Source organism: Thunnus albacares, chromosome 5 (assembly GCF_914725855.1).
Source record: "Thunnus albacares chromosome 5, fThuAlb1.1, whole genome shotgun sequence".
NCBI classification, from domain to species: Eukaryota; Metazoa; Chordata; class Actinopteri; order Scombriformes; family Scombridae; genus Thunnus; species Thunnus albacares.
The window spans coordinates 11076356-11099035 of record NC_058110.1 but is presented as its reverse complement, the minus strand read 5'-3'; the positions used below and the strand labels follow the sequence as shown (position 1 = coordinate 11099035).

General features: G+C 39.0%; 3 protein-coding genes across 5 annotated transcripts; 2 read left to right on the top strand and 1 right to left on the bottom strand.

The window, feature by feature from the left end:
- Nucleotides 1-208: 208 nt before the first annotated feature.
- dnajc16 (DnaJ (Hsp40) homolog, subfamily C, member 16) lies at nucleotides 209-6437 on the bottom strand. Of its 3 annotated transcripts, none has more exons than XM_044351999.1 (15): nucleotides 6048-6437; nucleotides 5648-5829; nucleotides 5464-5530; nucleotides 4993-5317; nucleotides 4695-4879; nucleotides 4439-4543; nucleotides 4169-4327; nucleotides 3890-4020; nucleotides 3554-3737; nucleotides 3028-3207; nucleotides 2797-2873; nucleotides 2495-2575; nucleotides 2190-2279; nucleotides 1901-2071; nucleotides 209-1800 (listed from the first exon to the last, which is right to left on the bottom strand). In XM_044351999.1, the coding sequence occupies exons 2-15, from the start codon at nucleotides 5821-5823 to the stop codon at nucleotides 1353-1355; spliced, it is 2379 nt and encodes a 792-aa protein (XP_044207934.1). In that variant the 5' UTR covers nucleotides 5824-5829; nucleotides 6048-6437; the 3' UTR covers nucleotides 209-1352. The 3 variants fall into 3 exon arrangements, with proteins under 3 accessions (XP_044207934.1, XP_044207933.1, XP_044207936.1); XM_044351998.1 differs by having other exon boundaries at nucleotides 6071-6437; XM_044352001.1 differs by having other exon boundaries at nucleotides 6120-6437.
- A 109-nt stretch (nucleotides 6438-6546) lies between these two features.
- On the top strand, nucleotides 6547-10131 carry casp9 (caspase 9, apoptosis-related cysteine peptidase). Its single transcript, XM_044352002.1, has 10 exons — nucleotides 6547-6877; nucleotides 6975-7188; nucleotides 7374-7457; nucleotides 7542-7603; nucleotides 7751-7927; nucleotides 8020-8109; nucleotides 8761-8908; nucleotides 9039-9227; nucleotides 9336-9445; nucleotides 9565-10131. The coding sequence occupies exons 1-10, from the start codon at nucleotides 6746-6748 to the stop codon at nucleotides 9667-9669; spliced, it is 1311 nt and encodes a 436-aa protein (XP_044207937.1). The 5' UTR covers nucleotides 6547-6745; the 3' UTR covers nucleotides 9670-10131.
- A 2448-nt stretch (nucleotides 10132-12579) lies between these two features.
- LOC122982257 (rhamnose-binding lectin-like) lies at nucleotides 12580-21916 on the top strand. Its single transcript, XM_044351443.1, has 17 exons — nucleotides 12580-12653; nucleotides 12861-12893; nucleotides 13751-13810; nucleotides 14279-14414; nucleotides 14974-15083; nucleotides 15570-15614; nucleotides 15718-15850; nucleotides 15980-16083; nucleotides 17971-18036; nucleotides 18244-18276; nucleotides 18377-18436; nucleotides 18638-18776; nucleotides 19535-19644; nucleotides 20925-20969; nucleotides 21073-21205; nucleotides 21335-21438; nucleotides 21826-21916. The coding sequence occupies exons 1-17, from the start codon at nucleotides 12629-12631 to the stop codon at nucleotides 21846-21848; spliced, it is 1359 nt and encodes a 452-aa protein (XP_044207378.1). The 5' UTR covers nucleotides 12580-12628; the 3' UTR covers nucleotides 21849-21916.
- The last annotated feature ends 764 nt before the right edge of the window (nucleotides 21917-22680 follow it).

Here is a 22680-nt window from a genome sequence, read left to right as displayed (position 1 = left end):
ACCATCATGGGCTAAACTTTGCTGCATATGATGTTGTTGTGTCTCCAGCCTATGGCACCACAGATGTATGACACATTTTATTTCTCATTAAATGGTGAATGCCAACTGACCTGCTGTCCTGCTGAATAAGCTGGTAAGGAAGGCAATTTCTGCAAGTTATTAATTTTATGTTTTAATTAATAAACATAAAGCATTTTATTACAACCAACAAGAGGATAAATGCACTATTGAAGACCAACTGAAACATCTGACAGAGGCAGACATCATTTACACTAAGTTGTCAAAGAAAATCTTAATGAAAACTAAAAACCAGAACTACAGCATTTTGATAAACCCATGTAAAACATTCACCTTATCTTTCAAGTTACATACTTTTTAAAATACAGGTCCCATAGATACCATGATTATTTACAATATTTACATCACATAGTACCAACAAACTTATATTAATGACATTTTTACACTTCATGTTGACAACACAAATGAAGAAACGAAGCAAGCACACACTAAGTTTAACTTGACGTTCATGTGTTTGTCTACATAATTCAAGATGATATCATGATAATTTCTCAATCGTAGCCATTTGGAAAACATTCAGAAAATAAAACGGACAGCCTGTTCGTTATGTTTGCTACATAAAGCTACTGGCTAACGGAAGTTGTTACATAGACCAAAGCTGCTAAATAACTCTTGTTTGTAGTGAATATATTTTAAATCACAACCCCAACAGTTCCCATGGAACAAAATAAGTATTTTCTTTTTACGCAATCACATGATCAAGGAAGAACATGGAGTAACCCATGAAGTCCAGGATGAAAGGCATTGTCATTACAGCAGTACGCCATACTGCACAAGCCAGTCAGCATTCAGGAGTTGATCTATTACTGAAGAAAAATTAGACTGAGATGCATAAAAAGGCAGAGACATTTAATGTTAGAGACATGCATCTCTATTCACAGTATTCATCAATAAAGACTTAGGTAGTTGTCCTGTCTCCTTTAATGTGTGTGTGTGTGTGAATATCCTGGATGGACAATGAAGGCAGGAGAAAAGGTGGCCACAGTGATTCTGTTTTCTGTTCTCAAGGCTGTAGCAGCAGCGTTTGCCTGAAGAAAATAAAACTAACAACAGTTTAGAACAGCATGCGATGAATGTAAGAGTACGCTAAAGGACCTGTCCCACAGTAGTTTCACTAAAGCCATATTTGTAATATTGATCCAACTTTTATCTGTAACTATTAAATATCTCAAGTGCAAAAAAGGCAGCTCTAGCCTTACTCCAGCAGGACACGAGGGGAGCCATTTCAGTGTGACAAGTCTATAAATACTACGTCCTTCCTAACCTGCCCCGTTCTATTTACTGGCGGTGATCTTGTCTAGTCCTGGCCATGACGGGATGTAGTAACGAGGCAAGGTGCCTTCCATGAGCCTTTCCATCCACAACCCCAGGCGGTCCAGTTTGTGGTGGATCTGCAGGGTGGACATGCTGCGGGATCGGGTGGATTTCCGCGGTGGATGTTCGTCACGGGAACTGGACCTCGACCTTCCGCCTGAAGTGCCTCCTTCGTCCTCAGATGATTTGCTGTCAAAGTCTTCACCAGTGTAGACAGGCTTAAACAGACAGAGGTACTTTTTGTGGCCATTAAGTGCCAGCACATAGCCGGTGTAGTCTATCTTGTGGTTGCCCCCGTCATCCTCGTCCGCATCAATCTGCATGGAGTCCTGGGCGTATTCCAGCAGTGTGTTCATCCACTCGCCGTGCTTGTCGATATTCAGGAAGGAGAAATGCAGTGTCAGGCTCCTAGGAAAATGTGGAAGGATTGAATGTGAAAATATTTTTAAAACACTCATATAATAGACTTTACTTGTTCCACACAAGGGAAAGGTAATGTTTAGTTTACCCTGTGAAAGAGTAGACCTCTTTGGCAAACTTGCTGAGGAGGATGTTCTTGGAAGCGTCAGTGAGCACCAGCACTATGTTCATGTGTCCTGGCCTCAGCTTCACCAGATTGCTCATGTAAGTGATATCTGTCAGCTCCGTCACCTCAACAAAACTCTTCTTGGGAGGCCGACTACAATAAATAGCAAAAAGGAAAGAGCTAAAAACACGCCTCAAAGATGTCAAGCTAGGGCAGACCAAACATTAAATCCTGCACTCAATAAAGCACATTATGTAAATCTTAATCTTGCCTTGATGTACTTCCGGTCCCTGGTGACCCATTTTCTGCTTTTGTTCCATCCTTTGCCTTTGGTTTTGTCTGTTTATCTTCACTTGAGTCACTGAAAACACACACACAAAAAAAGTTTTTTCTAAAGGCAGTGCACAGACATACAAGAGTAAAATGAATAGCTTTAGTCTTTCTTTGGCTTTTCTTATCTTTAGCTTTCTTTAAATTTTGTCTTACATGAATCCCAGGAAAAGGTGACATTGCTATAGCTACAGTTTTTGGTGGTCAAAATAGAGAAGTGAAACACATTTATGGTAAATAACCCACCTGAAGGCCTGGATGACCACAGTTCCAAACAAGATGAACAAGGCAGAGAAGATGAGGGACAGAAGAGGCATCATCTCACGCCTGCAAGTCGTCACAGATATCTTAACACCTGTTTCATTTCATCTCAAACGTGTCTCCTTCCATCACAGGTGGAAGGAAGCTTATTTGCAAATTAAATACTGTTGTGGGGCATTTTTAATCTGTCTTTTGCACCAATCTTACATATATGAAGAACTGCTTAACTGACTCTTAAATTTCACTTCAGTTAGAGTAAAAAAATAATACGATCAGTTTTCACGTACCAGTTGTTATGCAGAATATCGTCAATGACTTCAGAGAGGTAATCGTAAGATGCATAGATCCATCGGATTACAAACATCTACAGAGTGAGAGTATTACATTTAGTAACAGAACTGGTGGTTGATATTTAACAAATGGTGCTTAGTTATAAGAATAAAATTAATTTGCCACCATTTGCACAGCTTGTTGCACAGCCAAGCATTGTTCAAAGCCATTATTTCAGTCAAACATACAGAGGCAAACTCGTTGTTGAGCTCAGGCAGCATGGCGTCGTGGATGAGGATGGATGGGTCCTTCTGAAGACGCTCCAACTCTTCCAGGAGACACTGCTTGTCCTCCTCGCTGCCGTTCCAGGCGGTCACTGGCTTGAACATGGCTTTCCCCGCAGCATTACGCCTCTCCAGAATCACCACCTGCACACACAGCCAAACATACAAACAGAAAGATAGATGGTGAGAGATAATACCTAACAAGGGAAAAATGTCAAAGGGGCACTCAGTCTTATGTGAATATTGAATAATTCACTTTTTTATGGAAGCATGAGATTTTTTTTAAAAAGTGACCCTTTATTGTGTGCAGATAGGCAGTGACAACTAAAACTATACAGTTCAAGAGAGGAAACAGCATTTGAGTGCCCTGTTTTATTTTTTTTTTTTTTGATGAAACCTAAGATTTGTGTTTATTTTTGTTACATTTTGTTACATATCGTTTCTTTGAGCTGGCAACTGTAGCTGTTGTATTGGACATGTATTAGTGTACCTGTGGTGGTGACTGTGCACTGTCCTTGTTCTGCATGAGGATGTCACATAGAGGTTGCTGTAGCCGTTGGTATACATAAGCAAATCTCACAACTTCCTTCATGTTGGTAGAAGCAAATGAGAGAAACGCCTGGTTCCCAAAAGAAAAGGTCTCTTCATCACCTGTGATCAGCAGGACACAGTATCTGAGGGGAGGATAGATGATACAGTAAGTTAGTACATACAAACTACATGTGATCTGTAATGTGATTCAAAATTACAACTAAATAAAATTATTCTGTATGTGTTTCATATTTCAGTTTCATCCAACTTAACAAATAAGCCCAGGTTCTCTTACTTCCTGCGTCTGTGAAACTGTTTGACAGGACAGAGCTCATCAAAGAGCTTCTGGTTGACCAGCCTTGGCGCAAGGAGAAATTTGTTGTTTGACATGAACTCATCGATAATTTGCTTTTTCATTCCTTTAGCCTGCAGAGAACAAAAAAAGAGTGAGATTTGTTTCAATTAAAGAAAGTACAAGTTCATTGTAAAGGTAACAGTGAATAATTAAATCTAACCGGTAGAAAATAAAGCAGAACTACTTTTTCTCCTCAAGTTCCCTATTGCAGTGATTTACCTGTATAATATCAGCTGGCTTGTCTATGTTCTCTTTGAAAACCAACATGGTTGGTGCATATGTGTTGATATTGAACTGTTTCTGCAGATTGGCCGTTTCTGAGAGGCCCTGGTCCACATAGCCAAACTGCAAGTAGTCCTTATAAGCAAAAGCTGTTAGCTATAGAAACGGAGAGATAAATTATTAACATGTTTGTGTTAGTAATGCAGTTCCTATGTCAGCGGCACCAAAGATACATTTCACATAAAAAATGGCAAGACAAGTGCTCACTTTGTATAGTAGAGGAACTACAGGCACTTGGTCAAACAGAAGCACATGTGGCTTGTTGAGCTCATGCCAGCTGTTCAAGAACTGCAGGTCATTCTTGTCAGTGACCTGAAATATAAAAAAGACAAACTGTTTCATCGATTTTGAATGTATGCTTCCAATCCATCCGTGTATGCAATATTAATCAGTTTATCTGTTACATTTTACATGTGAAGCTATGTTTTAGCTTTCCTTTATCATGAAACAGACAGATATTTACCCGCTCCACAAGTCTCTGAGGAAGTAGGTCTTCTACAAACTGCCTCAGGTGCTCCTTCGCTACAGCATAATGGAAAAACGTCACTTTGCCATTGATGACTCCAAGTATTGATGGGGTGCGATGAGCACCTAGGTGATTGGCTAACCGTCTCTCATAGCCAACATCCACTACACCTATTCCGACACCTGCAAAGACATGATATCCACATACACGTCAACCTCTTCATATCACCCAATTTCATACTGTAGAGGACTGGGCTGCTAAATAATTCTGAATGCTTGCTAGATTCGTTCCACACCTAGATTCTCCATCTCCTGCACCACCTCTTTCCACACAGGCTCGATGTGGATGCAGCTGAAGCACCAGTCAGAGGTGATCTTTATCAGGTACGGTCTCTTGTAGCTTTCAGGAACCACGTCGTTGACATACTGGTTAAAGTGCAATGTGTACTTGCTGTCAGCAAAGTCCCTGTGGTTCTTGCTGTTGAAAGGAAAGTTGAAGAAGGACTCATCAAAGTAAAAACTGTCATGGCGGTGACCGTAGCGACCACTGCTGTATGGCTGGGTGTCATCAGTCTGCCCATAATGGTCGTAATTGGCACGCTTGTCTTCGTTGGATAAGATCTAGATGGTGAGTAAAACAAGTATCAATATGAGCCGACATCTTCCTCTCATACTTGTTACTGGCTGTTACACAGCTAACATCCCACATGATACGAAAGGTTGCACATCAGTTGCACAATATGTTGATGAATTAATAAATGACTAACCTCATAGGATTTGGTGATCTTGATAAACATGTCCTCAGCACCCGGATTTTTGTTTTTGTCAGGATGCCTTGAGAAGAAGATGTTCATTAATTCAGCTGCTATAATTATCTTCACTGATGTGCCCTCTGGCAATCATTTGTCACGACAGTACTTGATAACAAGTCAGTGTGGTGAAAATATTTACCATTCTTTTGCCAGACGCTTGTAGACTTTCTTGATCTCGGCCTGGCTTGCACTCCTGGTTACTCCTAAGATTTTGTATGGGTCCAACTCAGGCCCAGCATGGGCTGCTCCTGTCAGCAGCACTGAGAGGACCACCACCACAGCCAGCGGCAGAGACATCTTTGACCCCGCCATCATCGCTACCTTTAAGACATCAGGAGGACTATGACCACCAAACTAAAGTGGATTTAATCTGAGGATGTTTAGACCTGGAATCAAAACACAGCCTGTCCACCATTGTGACGTTAGCCTTGTAACGCTAATGATGCAACATTATTAAGACAAGCGGGCAGCTAAATATGGTGAAAATGCTGATCTTATTAATACAGCAAATTATATTATAACATCGTAATCATGCTGACATGTCACTGGGGTGTGGCGTTACCGCTATTCATCAAGGATAAAAACGTCCACGCAGTTTTTTCATTACTAACGGTAGCTCGGTTGCGGCTAACGGCGGCTACACTCCCAGGCAACTGAAGAAGACGCGGTCAGCCGGCGCTACGCCACATCACCGGAGACGGTTTAGATGTTCATCGGCTTCTTGGTTGGAGCTGATGTGAAGAGACAGCAAAATGAGAAGGGTGTGCACAGCAGCATCCCACTGCTCCTCCAGGGCAAGCCGAGAACCTGCTGCTGCTGCGAGAAGGAGCAGGAACAGGAGCAGAGAGGGGAGGCGCCCGGTGTCGAAAGTCGTTTTGGGAGTTTGAGTATTCAGTGACAGTTTGTGCTTCGTTTGTGTGTGTTCGGTTTAATGACGCTGTTTATTAGTGTTGGCGGCGCATGGTAAATAAAATCAGACGTACCCCCCCCTCCCCTCCCCCAACGAGGCTCTCTCAGTGGACCAATCATATGCAACGATGATGTAAACAAGGAAGTGGCTAATGCAAGCAAAACAGCGAAGCGAAATGAAAAGGAGACTTCAGCGAGTCATTTCGCACATTTTACGATACTGACTAACTTTTTTTTTTTTAAAAGAAAACCTTACACAATTTGTTAGTTACAGCTTTCGTCGGTAACAGTTATTCCTCGGGTCAGGGTTGTTAGCATTGAATGAAAAATGGAGGAAACACACAAGAAGATTCTTCAGCGCAACAGGATCAATCTCGTGAGAGACTTGGACCCATCCAAACTCTACGATGGCCTTCTTGAAAAAGGAGTTTTCACCCAAGACATGATCGATGAGATAAAGGTAGGGTGGCTGTGTATTTCACGGTGTCGAGGTTCATGTTTGTGCGATGTTTGAACGCTCAGAGCAACATTTAACGTGACGCTATGTCTCCTGTCAGAGCGCAGGGGTCAGGCGTGATCAGGCCAGACAGTTAGTCCGGGACCTAGAGACCCGCGGGAGCCGGGCTTTTCCTTTATTTCTGGAGTGTCTTGAGGAGACAGATCAGCACAGTTTGGCTGAGCTCCTACTAAATGCAGCTCCACCAGCAGTTCAGCTCCAGCCCTCATCACCCACCAGGGTTGTCCGCCCTGTTGTCCAGCCTCTTCCAGTTAGTAAGTGTGTGGTGCTATGATGTATTTAAAGTATTATTAGTATTATTTAAAGTAGTATTAATGTCAGAACTGTCTTTAAAGCTAATCTTTGCAGCAGGCACATACCCACAATCATTTATATTTCTGTTCTCGTAATATGATACTAATATTTTGCTGTGATTTATTTCTCCTTGTTCCTTTAATAGCTTCTCCAATGGATGTTGATAAGCAAAGAAAAGATGTTGCCCCTGTCTATCCAATACAGAGACCCAGTACTACTCCCAGTCCATGTAAGCTATGTGTTTAATTTACATTTGGGGTGATAGTCTGTTTAGTTCCTTGATATTTAACACATATTGATGCTTTTGTTTCAGCACCTGAGAGGGAGAACATAAGACCAAGGCCACAAGGCAGGACACGGCGGGACAGTTTTCAGGTAAGCACCATGTATTTATTATGCACTTCACAACCAATAGAAAGACAGACAGAAAAGCAGTTCTGTGTTGCAGTATAAACATACAACATGAGTATGCTTTGTTTACATATTTACATTATGCCTTTTTCTTTTGCTTTTGTATGTTAGAGCTATAAAATGGATGCCACGCCATGCGGACACTGTCTCATCATAAACAACGTGGAGTTTGAAGCGCAGAGCGACCTGAACAATCGCACAGGTTCCAACATAGACAGCGACAAGCTGGAGAGAAGATTCAAGGCACTCAACTTTATTGTGGAAGTGAGGACAAACCTGAAACAAAGAGTAAGAATCAATTCCTGTTTTTGCATGTCTGACACCAAATGTAGAACTTGGAGCTCATGTCTGTGAAGGTAATATTTATCTCCACATTTCAGCAAATCAAACATGAACTGTCAGCGTTGTCTAAGAAAGACCATTCCCAGTATGACTGCTGTGTGGTTATCATGCTGTCCCATGGGACTGAGGTAAGTTTTCCTTTTTTTTCAGTCCACATTGATTATGATATCACAATCACAATCATGATCATGATAAAAGTTGCTGCATCATGTGCAGATTACTACACACCCAGTCTTTGGAATTAATATTATACCAGCTAGTAAAGGTGCCCCTTTATCCACCAATTTTATACATAAAGTTCACTTTACTCATCATCTTTTGTGACTCTGGAGGAGTTTGGTCAAAGTTGAAGTGCCCTTAGATTTATAATAGAAAGCCTATACTACAAAGTGAGAACAGGCTGTTTTTGTCAGACATGGGCAGACACCACATAGAGATGGTTGAATAAACAAACACTATCAACTTGCATTATGGGAAGTGAAGGATCTAGTGGTTTGGGGCCTTGCACTAGATTAGGCATTAAAGGTCAGGATATCTCCACCGCTTCTGCTTTCAACATGGCCATTCCTTTTTTAGTCTATCTCTGGAGGGTCCCCCAACTTTATGGAAGTGTAGTACCAAATAGTTGGAGTGCCCCTTCGATGAAATGTCTGCTTTTGTGTCCGCAGAGGCTAGAGTTGTAAAATGTATTCTGTCCGCTGGTTTTGTAATAAAATCCAACCAGAGTTCAGATCCAGATGACTGTTAAGACCTGATGTATGCTCATATCTACTATATAGGTGAGTCACAGCCGCTTCCCTGGTGCCGTGTATGGTGTGGACGGACAGTACGTCCCAGTTCAGTACATCACAAACTACCTCAATGGCCAGCATTGCCCGTCTTTACAAGGAAAACCCAAACTCTTCTTCATCCAGGCCTGTGGAGGAGGTAGCTAACCTTGAATGTTGAATAACTCAAAGTAATCATGTGTAAAATGGATAATCCTACATGCAGCATTCAAAGGTTACACATACATTTAAAGTGGTCTCAAAGGGAAATGTTTGTTTTCATCCTCGAGGTGAAAAAGACACAGGCTTTGAAGTGTCCCCCGACGAGTTCGAACCATCCATGGGTGGAGAAGATGACCAGACGGACGCCATTCCGATGTCCTCCAGCAGCGACTCTCTCAGCATGTCCGATGAACCGGACGCCAGAGCCACGCTGCCCACCCCAAGTGACATTCTGGTGTCCTACTCTACTTTTCCCGGTGTGTTTGGTTAATGATAACAATCTTTCAGATGCAAGTCACAGATATTGATAGACTTGACTTGCTATGTGTGTCGGTCTTCCTAATGCTTCAATATGACAAATACAGGTTACGTTTCTTGGAGAGACACTCAGTCAGGTTCCTGGTACGTAGAGACTCTGGACCGCATCCTTGAGGAAAATGCTGCTACCGATGACTTGGGCACAATGTTGATGATGGTGAGCTTCTTTTATTACTACATACTGTACCAGTAAAATTATCTGGAGTCATATTGAATCCCCTTGAACATTTATGATTTCATCATACACACATGTGATTATTGACTGCTCATTTCCAGGTGAACCACGAAGTCTCCCAAAACTCTGCAAAGGGGCTCTACAAGCAAATGCCTGGTTCCTTTAACTTCCTCCGCAAACACCTCTACTTTCAAACCCAACTATAGAGGCAATGTTAAGCTTAACAAAATCTCTTCAACCTTCAGGGAATGTTAGTCTATTCAAAGGTCATACATCATGACTGTAATTTCTTTGGATTATGTCTCAACAGATTGCAATATGTATGAATTTGCTAAATTGTGGCTGTGCTTTTACTGACTCAATCATGTCTTACTGTACATTTGTATTGTTTGTCATGTATTACTGTGTTTTTTAAAGCTGGCATCTTTTTCTAAATGAACTTTATAGGGATATATGTCATGAAAAAGAATATTTGCATACTGTGAAAATGTTGTTCAGGTTAGTTTTTCTATATTCTTGATTTCTTATCGACACATTGCAGTTGTCAGTTTTCAAGAGTAGATAATCAACATACTGTTCAATTTGTACTCAAAGTGATTTTAAAGACATGTCCTTTTCTGACTCCTATTTCAAGTCTCTTTAAAACACTGATCTTGGTAACAAAATGGGATTTTGTTGCATTATTTGCTGAAGAAAGGGGACAAGGAAAGACTTTCTGGTGACTACATATGACCCACATATGGAAGAAAGGGGGGAAAAGCTCCTTCATCTTCTGTGGATTGTACTCCAAGGGTGTCGACTCCCCACTGAGAGCGGAAGCATTTCATATTCTTTGGCTGATCTGTTGCTTATTATCACAGCGGTGTTCTATAGTTGTATAGTCCAGCTCCAGGTGGCTATGCACACTGTGCTGTAGTCACTCTAATGTAATTAATACACAGAGCTGCCCAAGGTTGAGGGTGAGTCATCTAAATCTAATCATGTAAAATCTAATCAGACTGTGAGCACAGCAACACAACTGGGAGTCAGTTAAACCTACTGGTTAACCATTACATTGTGAGGAGCTGTCCAACTCTTATAAACTTATCTCTCAGTTGTGACATATAGCAATAAAATAAGGTTGGCCATATTTTTTAATTTTTTTTTAATTTTCAGTTTATTCAATTCTCCACCCAACAAAAACCCACCAGTAGTGCCAACAGCACTTACACCTCTCTGAAAGCCAGAGGAAAAATGACACCCATTAATTATGTATTTCATTATGTTGTTCTTAGCGTTATTATAGATTCTTATATATATATATATATATTACTATATATTCTCATATATAAGCATGCCAGTGTTGTTGCATATGCTACCACAAAGTTATAGTATATGAGACTGAGAGTCATCACAAGTTAAAAAGTGGTGTATTTTACTAAACTCCAAACACCAGTAGATGGTGTTGGTGAGTCACAGAAGACATGAGATCTTGCAGATACTCTCTAGTCTTTAATTTCTCTCCACTACCACCAGGGACCCCTATAAAGTTACAGATGGTTCCATTGTGTTTGTTTATCAATCACTTCACATCAATCCACAGTTTGAAACTGCAAAATTAAAAAAAATTAAATCACTCTGAAACAAGCCATTGGACATAAACATCACCATGCTGTTTCCGATACCAAATGGTAGTCTGTATGTATTTGGGAAACTTTGACATGACAACATTAGGAGCCACTTTGTTGTTCTAATACCTCGGTTAGTTTCTCAGGAAATCTTTGATTGATTCAGACAAAGTCTCGCCTCATTACCATGTTATTAGGCCTATAAAGAAAAAGAGGGGAAAAACGGGTAAACTATAGCTTTAAAATGTGCAAATTATTTTGTTCCTCACGAAGCTGGTTTAATTTAACTTCATATATTGGATAACTTTTCATCACATCATTAAGATATATTTTAACAAAATAATCATTTAGCCTGAATTTGAGTGTAAAAATGGCATAAATATAATATAATCTGAATAACTGGGTCAGAAAAAGAATAATTCAGTTAAGCTACAGGTACAAGGTGCAATAGATAACTTACAATACAATAACACCCTGTTTTATTATTCTCAGTTTAGAGCAGGGAGTTACTTTCTGTTTTGTTCCTTTTCCTACATTATCACAAAAATGTTGGCATGGACCGACAGGGCCTTTGGCTTGTTTCCTTCCAAACTCAAAAAAACAAACACAAAAACATTGAGACATTAGTATTCCTGAAGTTGTTTTTCCTACACTGGCTCAGCCTCCTTTTTCTAAAATGAGTCCTGCACAAGGACAGATCATAAACTCCGACTGTGAAAGACCTCAAAATAACCCTACACATTGTTCTCAATGTACATATTTCAGTAGTCAGACACTCATCAGGTAAAATTCCTATAGGGAAACTACACAGATATAAACATAGTCTTGATATAAGCAAACATACACAGACGTAACTATTTTTTACATTTACATTTTGGCATGGACCGATAGGGCCTCCCCAACTGAAGAAATCGATTTATTCATTTATTTATTTTGTGCCCAGTCTACATTTGACCAAAACCACTATCTTTCCCTAACCTGCCATCTTTGTAGCCTAATCCTAACCACTGGTCTCAAAGAAAAAGGTTCACTGTGATTATAATGCATGTGCCATCGATACATATGATGTAAAAATATTTAGTAGTATGTAAATGCAGTTTTTAGAAGACTTTTTCCCTGACACACATACAAACTGGTCTTAAAAGTGGTCAGATAGAATTGATCTTGTCAAGTTTTATGTAAAACATACACATGTATTGACCAGAATATGGCAATGAGTGCTGTAAAGTATATATGTTTGCTTAGTGCTTAGGTATAGACATTATTCCAGATTTAATTTTTATTTACCCCTACCTAAGAATAACCACAAATGATGATCAAACTGCAACTCCTCTCAGCTTCCAGTCTCCTTGTTTGTGACTCTGAGACTGGATGTCTACCCTCCCTCATGGGATTGTCATGTTTTTCTCATTTTGGAAATTGAAGCCAGTTGAGTAAGTTTGGGTTTTGTTTTGCACAAAAGGGGCAGGACTGTCCCAGATCAAAATGTATAAATACTGAGCGAGTCTGTTCCCACCATCAGCGTCAACGGTCACGTCCCATTGAATCCTGTAAAACCATGCTCTGCTTCAGCACCACGTTCTGTGAGTATACTGATGATTACACAATATTTATTAAGGCTATTAAGGCTTTATGTAAAAGTAGGGAAATTTCAGATTGTGATTTTGTAGAATTTGTGTTTTCTTGATTAAAGAAGCAGAATCACTTTGTTATATGGTTCATTAAAAACAGTCACTGTTCTGTTTTCATGGGTTGTGAAGAAAAATTTGATAGTTGTGTTTCTTTTTCAGTGCTGGCAACAACCTGTCTGCTTGTAAATGCAGGTAAATATCTGTATGTATATATGGTATGAGGACACTTGAATACATAGGTACTAGGGGTGTGCCAGAATACAAATATGTTATTTGGCAAAGCACAAATAGTGGGGTTTTTTGTTTGTTTTTTTATGAATATTTGTTTCATACAAATATTTAAAGAATTATTTGTTTTCAGGAAGAAAAAAAAAAAAGTCAAAAACCAGCGTGCAGGTTTGTTACATCACTATCTCAGTCTCTCTGCTCTGCTCAGCTGTTACATCTATCAGCAGGTCTCAACGAGGGTAGCCACATCCACCTGCTACAAGATTCTTAATTTGGACATCACTCCCAGAGTTGGGGGTGTTTGCCAGAGATAAAGCTGAGCTACTGACTCTCAAGGGAATACCCATAAGAAAGTTGGGTTGTAAAAAATAGGCAATAAATGAAAAGTACAAAGCAATAATCGCCTTTGAAGTTCTTTCCTACATGTTACACGCTGTGCTGTCTCTGTGTTATGGGTGTATAAAGAGGTAGAGGTCTGTCTGCAATGAGGCAATGAATTAAGTTTTTGCTCAGTAGTCAGTGCAGTCGTCTATGATCTGGGAGACTCCAGTTCAAGACTAGGTGTGGGGACCTCCTTCATAAGGTAGTTTATTCATGAACACTTATTGTAACACTTTAATTTTCTAAAATTAAAAGCACAATAAAAACAAAAACAGGATTTTTAAGCCTCTTTCCACTTTTATTCGAATACAAATACAAATAATGTTGCTGCTTCAACAAATACAGATACAAATACAAATACTGGGCTTTCTGCACATCCCTAATAGGTATATATGTGCCACTGACTTAAACTATTCAATATGTGTGTGTTTTTTTTTTAGGTTTCCCCTTAGAGACAGCTACCACCTGTGAAGGCGACTTTGTTCATCGCCTGAGCTGTAGTATGACTCTATTTACTAAAATGTTTTTGTCCTTTTGGCCTTATGAGTTGGTTTGATTTGTCATGAATGTTGCCTATAGGGATGCAGGTTTGGTTTTGTTTTAATTTCATCATCTGACTAAACCAGTGTTAAGGCATAAAACATGTCTAAATGTTACAGGTTTTTTCTGTATTATGAAGAAAAGACTTTCATGTGTCTGTTACATGAACAGAATCTGTTTCAGTATTTTCTTCAGTACAATTTAAGTTTATTCTATTCAAGTTTTGTTACTGTCTATTTAGAACAAATAATTATGACAAAGTGACTGAATCATATGAAGTATTTATCAACTTCAACCTCAGTTTATTGATAGTGCAGCATCACCTAAAAAGTTTCTGCACACTCAACAGTATTCATCAATTACCTTTTTAAAATCTGTCTCTAATTTATTTCTTAAACTCGGTCTTCTCCCTCTTTGCTGTGTAGCAGATGATGGAGTGATCAGGGTTCAGACAGCACTGTACGGACGTAAAGACAGTAAGACTTGCATTGAGGGAAGACCTTCACACCAGTTTTCTAATACAGCATGCTCACTGCAGGGCGCAGTGGATGTCCTGAAGTCCAGGTACACACAAAAATTGGGTTTCCTCTCCAGTCACCTGCGTGGCCACATACATACAGTATGTTCATCTAATCTGTTTAGTGCAGCGACATGGTTTAGGATCACAGATTGGTTCCCAGGATGCAGTGAAAACGTCTTGGATCACCGCCCGCTGCTTTACTAGGCCAGTGGAAACGGGCCATTTGATATGAAGATATCATCACTGCCTGCTTGCATTTCTTGTGACATTGATAAAAAAATAACAACATGCTCTATGAGAGCGTCATCACACATCATAGCTTTTCTCAATCTGTGCTCAGCAGTGTGTCTTATGTTGGGTTTTTTGGAGTGCAATCCACTTCAGCTGCTTTCATATTCAGTGCTTGACCTACACAGGAACACAGGTCTTAATCACACGAGTGCATTACATCAGAATCCCTGTGTCGAGGGTGTTCTTCAACGTTATGACTAATTCATCACAGGATAAGGAAAGAATTAAAATCTCTTACTTTGTCATAACACTGTAGCGTATTTCAGGTTTTTGTGATTTTTACTGAATCACGCTCTTTCTGTTCCCCTGCAGGTGTGATGGAAAAAAGGTGTGTGAACTGAGCGTAAATGTCTTCAGATCATCTGATCCCTGCTTTGGCACCTATAAATACTTGCAGACCAAGTACCACTGCCTCCCAGCAAGTCAGTCACATGTGTGCATAAAATCAAAGCAAATCTGCAAAATCCTAAACTGTTTTTTCTTGCTTCTTACTTGCTTTATTTACAGGCTTATGGCTCATGGGTTTTTTGTTTGTTTGTTTGTTTTTTTGTTACACGCCCAAAGATTTTCAAACACACAGGAAATATCTATATTTGCATGAGTTGTCACATTGATGTAGCATTCTGTGCCTCCCTATTATGTGATCCCTATTATTATGTTGTTGTTTGTTTTAACTTATTTTCACTTTGCATTAATATTCTTTAAGATTTTGGCCCTGCAGTTGAAGCTTTGGTTGATTCAAACAGGAAGTATATTGTTGCTATGGAGTTAGTGGTGAACTACACTTGTTTTTATGACCATAGTTGGATCTGATTTGACTGAATTATGACACTGATAGGAAGAGGTGTGATTTAAAAAAAAACAGCAAAATGTGTCTAACATGATTCATTTTCATTCATTTCTGTCAGTTCACCTTATAACATGTGAGCACTCTGTGGCACATCTGCACTGTGGTAAGATAACACATTGTCTCTTCTTTGTGTGTGTGGTGCATTAACATGATAAACATGAGTATTGTTATATTTTCATCAAAACTCTTCCAACTCTTTTTGACAGATGAAGGGCAGGTTATATCTGTCTACCATGCTAATTATGGGCGCAACGACCAGACCACTTGCTCTTACAAACGGCCTGCCTCTCAGACAGGAAATATCGACTGCATAAACCCCACCAGCAAAGTTGCTGAGAGGTACAGTTGCCCACACTTTGTCAACTTGAACTACAGGTTGAAAGCTTTGGAAATCAGATTGAATTTTGATGCCATTAACTTTCAACTGCTTTCAAGCTTCTATTCCCTCATTTCACTCTGCCTCCACAGCTGTGATGGGGAAAACAGCTGTACTATCGTGGCAAGCAACTCAGTGTTTGGAGACCCTTGTTATGGCATTTACAAGTACCTGGAGGTGGCTTACGTCTGTCAGTGTAAGTAGCTCAAGGACCAGTTGCAAAAGAAAACATGTGGAAAACAGTATGCGGTGGGGAAAAAGCAGGGATGCAGAGGTACAGCATCCACATAAGTGCTTAAACAACCATCTGTGCAGCGATGAATGTTGCAATCCTAGAATTTTGACCCCATTAATACAAAAATATTCATTTGTTTTAGTGCGGTTACATTTGTTCTTGATCTTTAGTTGTTTTTTCACATATGCAGTTGCGATGATGAACTGTAAAATGCTATTTCTTTTAGCTGCACTTTAGTAACACAACATTTTGTGCAAACAGTTACTTGAATGATCTAGAAAGTATCTTTTATCTGTTTCTTTCAGATCCTCCTGTGATCAACTCATAGGAGCCATTACTGACAAAACCATAAGATCACAATATACATGCATTAAATAAAACGCATTAAATCAGCAACATGTGTCGTCAGTTTGTGATTAAAGTTATTAAGCTATTATTTTAAGAATTCTTTAATAAAATTCTAAAGCAATATGCACAAGTAGAGCTTCATGAATCCTATCAGATCAAAAATACCAGATCTGGTTACGCTCCACTGTGGTGACTCTCCGTGTGTTTTCCAGGAAGTCCATGGACGAAGAATAACAAAAGGTGCTGTATTTGTTCCAGGAAGTCCATAGAAAAAATAGCAATGTAACAATTAAGTCACTCTGAAACAAGCCATTGGACATTGGACTTTGACATGACAACATTAGGAGCCATTTTGTTGTTCTAATTCCTTGGTTAGTTTGTCAGGAAATCTTTGATTGATTCAGACAAAGTCTCGCCTCATTACCATGTTATTAGGCCTATAAAGAAAAAGAGGGGAAAACGGGTAAACAGCTTTAAAATGTGCAAATTATTTTGTTCCTCACGAAGCTGGTTTAATTTAACTTCATATATTGGATAACTTTTCATCACATCATTAAGATATATTTTAACAAAATAATATTTAGCCTGAATTTGAGTGTAAAAATGGCATAAATATAATATAATGTGAATAACTGGGTCAGAAAAAGTTTTGAATTTTATACACATGTCACAGGGAAACGGCCTCAGGCAACAGATGGAAAGTGAGAAAAAAGCAAAGAAGAGTATAATTCAGTTAAGCTACAGGTACAAGGTGCAATAGATAACTTACAATACAATAACACCCTGTTTTATTATTCTCAGTGTGGAGCAGGGAGTTACTTTCTTTTTTGTTCCTTTTCCTACATTATCACAAAAATGTTGACATGGACTGACAGGGCCTTTGGCTTTTTTCCTCCCCAACTGAAGAAATCGATTTATTCATTTATTTATTTTGCGCCCCCACCCGTCCCCTCTGCAGGACAAAGTGCAGTCTACATTTGACCAAAACCACTATCTTTCCCTAACCTGCCATCTTTGTAGCCTAATCCTAACCACTGGTCTCAAAGAAAAAGGTTCACTGTGATTATAATGCATGTGCCATCGATACATATGATGTAAAAATATTTAGTAGTATGTAAATGCAATTTTTAGACAGACTTTTGCTCTAACACACATGCAAACTGGTCTTAAAAGTGGTCAGATAGAATTGATCTTGTCAACTTTTATGTAAAAGATACACATGTATTGACCAGAATATGGCAATGAGTGCTGTAAAGTATATATGTTTGCTTAGTGCTTAGGTATAGACATTATTCCAGATTTAATTTTTATTTACCCCTACCTAAGAATAACCACAAATGATGATCAAACTGCAACTCCTCTCAGCTTCCAGTCTCCTTGTTTGTGACTCTGAGACTGGATGACATGTATTTCTCAATTTGGAAGCCAGTTGAGTAAGTTCAAGTTTACTTTGCACAATAGGGGCAGGACTGTCCCAGATCAAAATGTATAAATACTGAGCGAGTCTGTCCCCACCACGTCCCATTGAATCCTGTAAAACCATGCTCTGCTTCAGCACCACGTTCTGTGAGTATACTGATGATTACATAACATTTATTAAGGCTATTAAGGCTTTATGTAAAAGTAGGGAAATTTCAGATTGTGATTTTGTAGAATTTGTGTTTTCTTGATTAAAGAAGCAGAATCACTTTGTTATATGGTTCATTAAAAACAGTCACTGTTCTGTTTTCATGGGTTGTGAAGAAAAATTTGATAGTTGTGTTTCTTTTTCAGTGCTGGCAACAACCTGTCTGCTTGTAAATGCAGGTAAATATCTGTATGTATATATGGTATGAGGACAGTTCAATACATAAGTATATATGTGCCATTCACTTAAACTATTCCATATGTGTTTGTTCTTTTTTAGGTTTCCCCTTAGAGACAGCTACCACCTGTGACGGCGACTTTGTTCATCGCCTGAGCTGTAGTATGACTCTATTTACTAAAATGTTTTTGTCCTTTTGGCCTTATGAGTTGGTTTGATTTATCATGAATGTTGCCTATAGGGATGCAGGTTTGGTGTTGTTTTAATTTCATCTGCACACTCAGCAGTATTCATCAATTACCTTTTTAGAATCTGTCTCTAATTTATTTCTTAAACTCGGTCTTCTCCCTCTTTGCTGTGTAACAGATATTGGAGTGATCAGTGTTCAGACAGCACTGTACGGACGTGAAGACAGTAAGACTTGCATTGAGGGAAAATCTTTACAGGAGATTTCTAATACAGAGTGCTCACTGCAGGGCGCAGTGGATGTCCTGAAGTCCAGGTACACACAAAAATTGGGTTTCCTCTCCAGTCACCTGCGTGGCCACATACATACAGTATGTTCATCTAATCTGTTTAGTGCAGCGACATGGTTTAGGATCACAGATTGGTTCCCAGGATGCAGTGAAAACGTCTTGGATCACCGCCCGCTGCTTTACTAGGCCAGTGGAAACGGGCCATTTGATATGAAGATATCATCACTGCCTGCTTGCATTTCTTGTGACATTGATAAAAAAAAATAACAACATGCTCTATGAGAGCGTCATCACACATCATAGCTTTTCTCAATCTGTGCTCAGCAGTGTGTCTCACGTTGGGTTTTTTGGACTATATCCAAATATGAAAGGCATCTTTCACTTTTGTTTGAATGTAGCCTCCTCAAGTTAAAGTGGTTTATTAAATAATATCAGATTAGACTTTACTTTGTTCGCCAACGTAACAAGACAAAAATGTTTAACTACACAGAAGACAATATTACAAACATTTGTATTACAGTCAAATATTACAAACAAGCAGCTGCAGTGCAATCCACTTCATCAGCTGCTTTCATATTCAGTGCTTGACCTACACAGGAACACAGGTCTTAATCACACGAGTGCATTACATCAGAATCCCTGTGTCGAGGGTGTTCTTCAACGTTATGACTAATTCATCACAGGATAAGGAAAGAATTAAAATCTCTTACATTGTCATAACACTGTAGCGTATTTCAGGTTTTTGTGATTTTTACTGAATCACGCTCTTTCTGTTCCCCTGCAGGTGTGATGGAAAAAAGGTGTGTGAACTAAGCGTAAATGTCTTCGGATCATCTGATACCTGCAGTGGCACCTATAAATACTTGCAGACCAAGTACGACTGCCTCCCAGCAAGTCAGTCACCTGTGTGCATAAAACTAAAGCAAATCTGCAAAATCCTAAACTGTTTTTTCTTGTTTTTTACTTGCTTTATTTACATTATTATTTGTTTTTTTGTGTTACCTGTCAAAAGATTTTCAAACACACAGGAAATATCTATATTTGCATGAGTTGTCACATTGATGTAGCATTCTGTGCCTCCCTATTATGTGATCCCTATTAACTGTATTTATTTATTAGGACAGTGTACAGTTTTTATCATAAAAGATGCACTGCACCGGAGTTAGCTTAAAGCTAATTTACATCTGCAATCAAAACATACAACAGCACAACAACAGTACAAAGCAAAAAAAAAACACTGAACACACCATACAAAATGCAAAGCTACACATAACAGCACATCACATACACCCACAATGTCAATTAGAAATTGATAATGTAAACTTATCAAATTAAAAGCAAGACTACCTGCACTAATGAGAAGACCATAGATGGAGTTTAGACTCAGTGGTCACACAGCTGATTAGTCTTGAGTAGATTTTTTAAAATTTGGCCTTGAATGTATTGATTCTTCATATCATCAGGTAGGACATTTCACTGAGTTGTGGCTTTCACAAAGAAAGCTGACTGTCCAAATGCAGTGCAACTACTGGTATGATACAATCCTGTATAGAGGATACTCTGGAGGATCTAACAGAACTTACTGAGCGAGTGTAAACAAAGTCACATAGTGGAGGAGGGTCCGAACCATTTAAAATTTTATAAATTAGGCACAAATTTGAGAATAATCTAAAATTCTCAAAGCTCAGTAAATTGTATTTCTCCAGTACCCTACAGTGATGGAAATGCATCACTGTTTTTGGCGGTTTCTCCAGTCTGCCCCCAACATGTGATGCAATAAGACATATAGGAAAGAATCATAGCATGCATAAATATCTTGGCTGCGTCCAAAGAGAGACAGTTTCTAATATGTCTAAAATTTGCTAAGTTGTACTTTATGGTTTTAACTGTTTTTTTAACATGTTTCTCAAAGTTCAAATTTGGATCCAGTGTCACACCAAGATATTTAAAATCAGTAACTATGTCAATCTTTTCACCTTTGATGAAAATATCAGCGTTAGGAGTATTATTATGTTGTTATTTGTTTTAACTTATTTTCACTTTGCATTAATACTCTTTAAGGTTTTGGCCCTGCAGTTGAAGCTTTGGTTGATTCAAACAGGAAGTATATTGTTGCTATGGAGTTAAAAAGCAAAATGTGTCTAACATGATTCATTTTCATTCATTTTTGTCAGTTCACCTTATAACATGTGAGCACTCTGTGGCACATCTGCACTGTGGTAAGATAACACATTGTCTCTTCTTTGTGTGTGTGGTGCATTAACATGATAAACATGAGTATTGTTATATTTTCATCAACACTCCTCCAACTCTTTTTGACAGATGAAGGGCAGGTTATATCTGTCTACCATGCTAATTATGGGCGCACTGACCAGACCACTTGCTCTTACAAACGGCCTGCCTCTCAGACAGGAAATATCGACTGCATATACCCCACCAGCAAAGTTGCTGAGAGGTACAGTTGCCCACACTTTGTCAACTTGAACTACAGGTTGAAAGCTTTGGAAATCAGATTGAATTTTGATGCAATTAACTTTCAACTGCTTTCAAGCTTCTATTCCCTCATTTCACTCTGCCTCCACAGCTGTGGCGGGAAAAACAATTGTACTATCGAGGCAAGCAACTCAGTGTTTGGAGACCCTTGTGTTGGCACTTACAAGTACCTGGAGGTGGCTTACGTCTGTCAGTGTAAGTAGCTCAAGAACCAGTTGGCACTGTTTCACCCTACTGAAGCTAGTCTATGGTCCGAATATGCAAAAGAAAACATGTGGAAAACAGTATGCGGTGGGGAAAAAGCAGGGATGCAGAGGTACAGCATCCACATAAGTGCTTAAACAACCATCTGTGCAGCGATGATTGTTGCAATCCTAGAATTTTAGCTCTATTCATTCAAAAATATTCATTTGTTTTAGTGCAGTTACATTTGTTCTTGATCTTTAGTTGTTTTTTCACATATGTAGTTGCGATGATGAACTGTAAAATGCTATTTCTTTTAGCCGCACTTTAGTAACACAACATTTTGTGCAAACAGTTACTTGAATGATCTAGAAAGTATCTTTTATCTGTTTCTTTCAGATCCTCTTGTGATCAACTCATAGGAGCCATTACTGACAAAACCATAAGATCACAATATACATGCATTAAATAAAACGCATTAAATCAGCAACATGTGTCGTCAGTTTGTGATTAAAGTTATTAAGCTATTATTTTAAGAATTCTTTAATAAAAATATAAAGCAATATGCACAAGTAGAGCTTCATGAATCCTATCAGATCAAAAATACCAGATCTGGTTACGCTCCACTGTGGTGACTCTCCGTGTGTTTTCCAGGAAGTCCATGGACGAAGAATAACAAAAGGTGCTGTATTTGTTCCAGGAAGTCCATAGAAAAAATAGCAATGTAACAACCTTTTATGTCAGTTTCCAGGCAGACAGAGCATGTTATTGTGAAATAAGAGCAACTGGAGCACCTGTTTGGTCTCAAAGATCCATCAGCTCCTCTGAGAGGTGAATCACTTCTTAATAGCAAAGACTATTTTAAATTCCAAACAGAGCAAAACTGTTTATGTCATACAGTGGTGTGAGCAGGGTATAGACATACAGTATATTAGAGACATGAATGAGTCTCTGTGTTTTCAGGCTGGCACAGACAGGGTCAGAGTTTTGCAATGCTGTCATTTAAGAGTCTCAGGACTTTTTTCTACCTCGTGGTGCTTCTGTAATCAACTTATTGAGAAATCTTCTTCCTTTTGATCATCATAGTCCGTATACACCAAGTCATTGTCATCTTTCATGTGCACACCTTGTAAAGAATACTTTCTGACTTTAATTGTGTGTTGACATCTTACACAGATGGATAGCAGCCAATAGGGTAAGGGTTTTGCACTTAAGGCAAGGGCAGTTCTTGACCCAACAGAATAAATACAGATC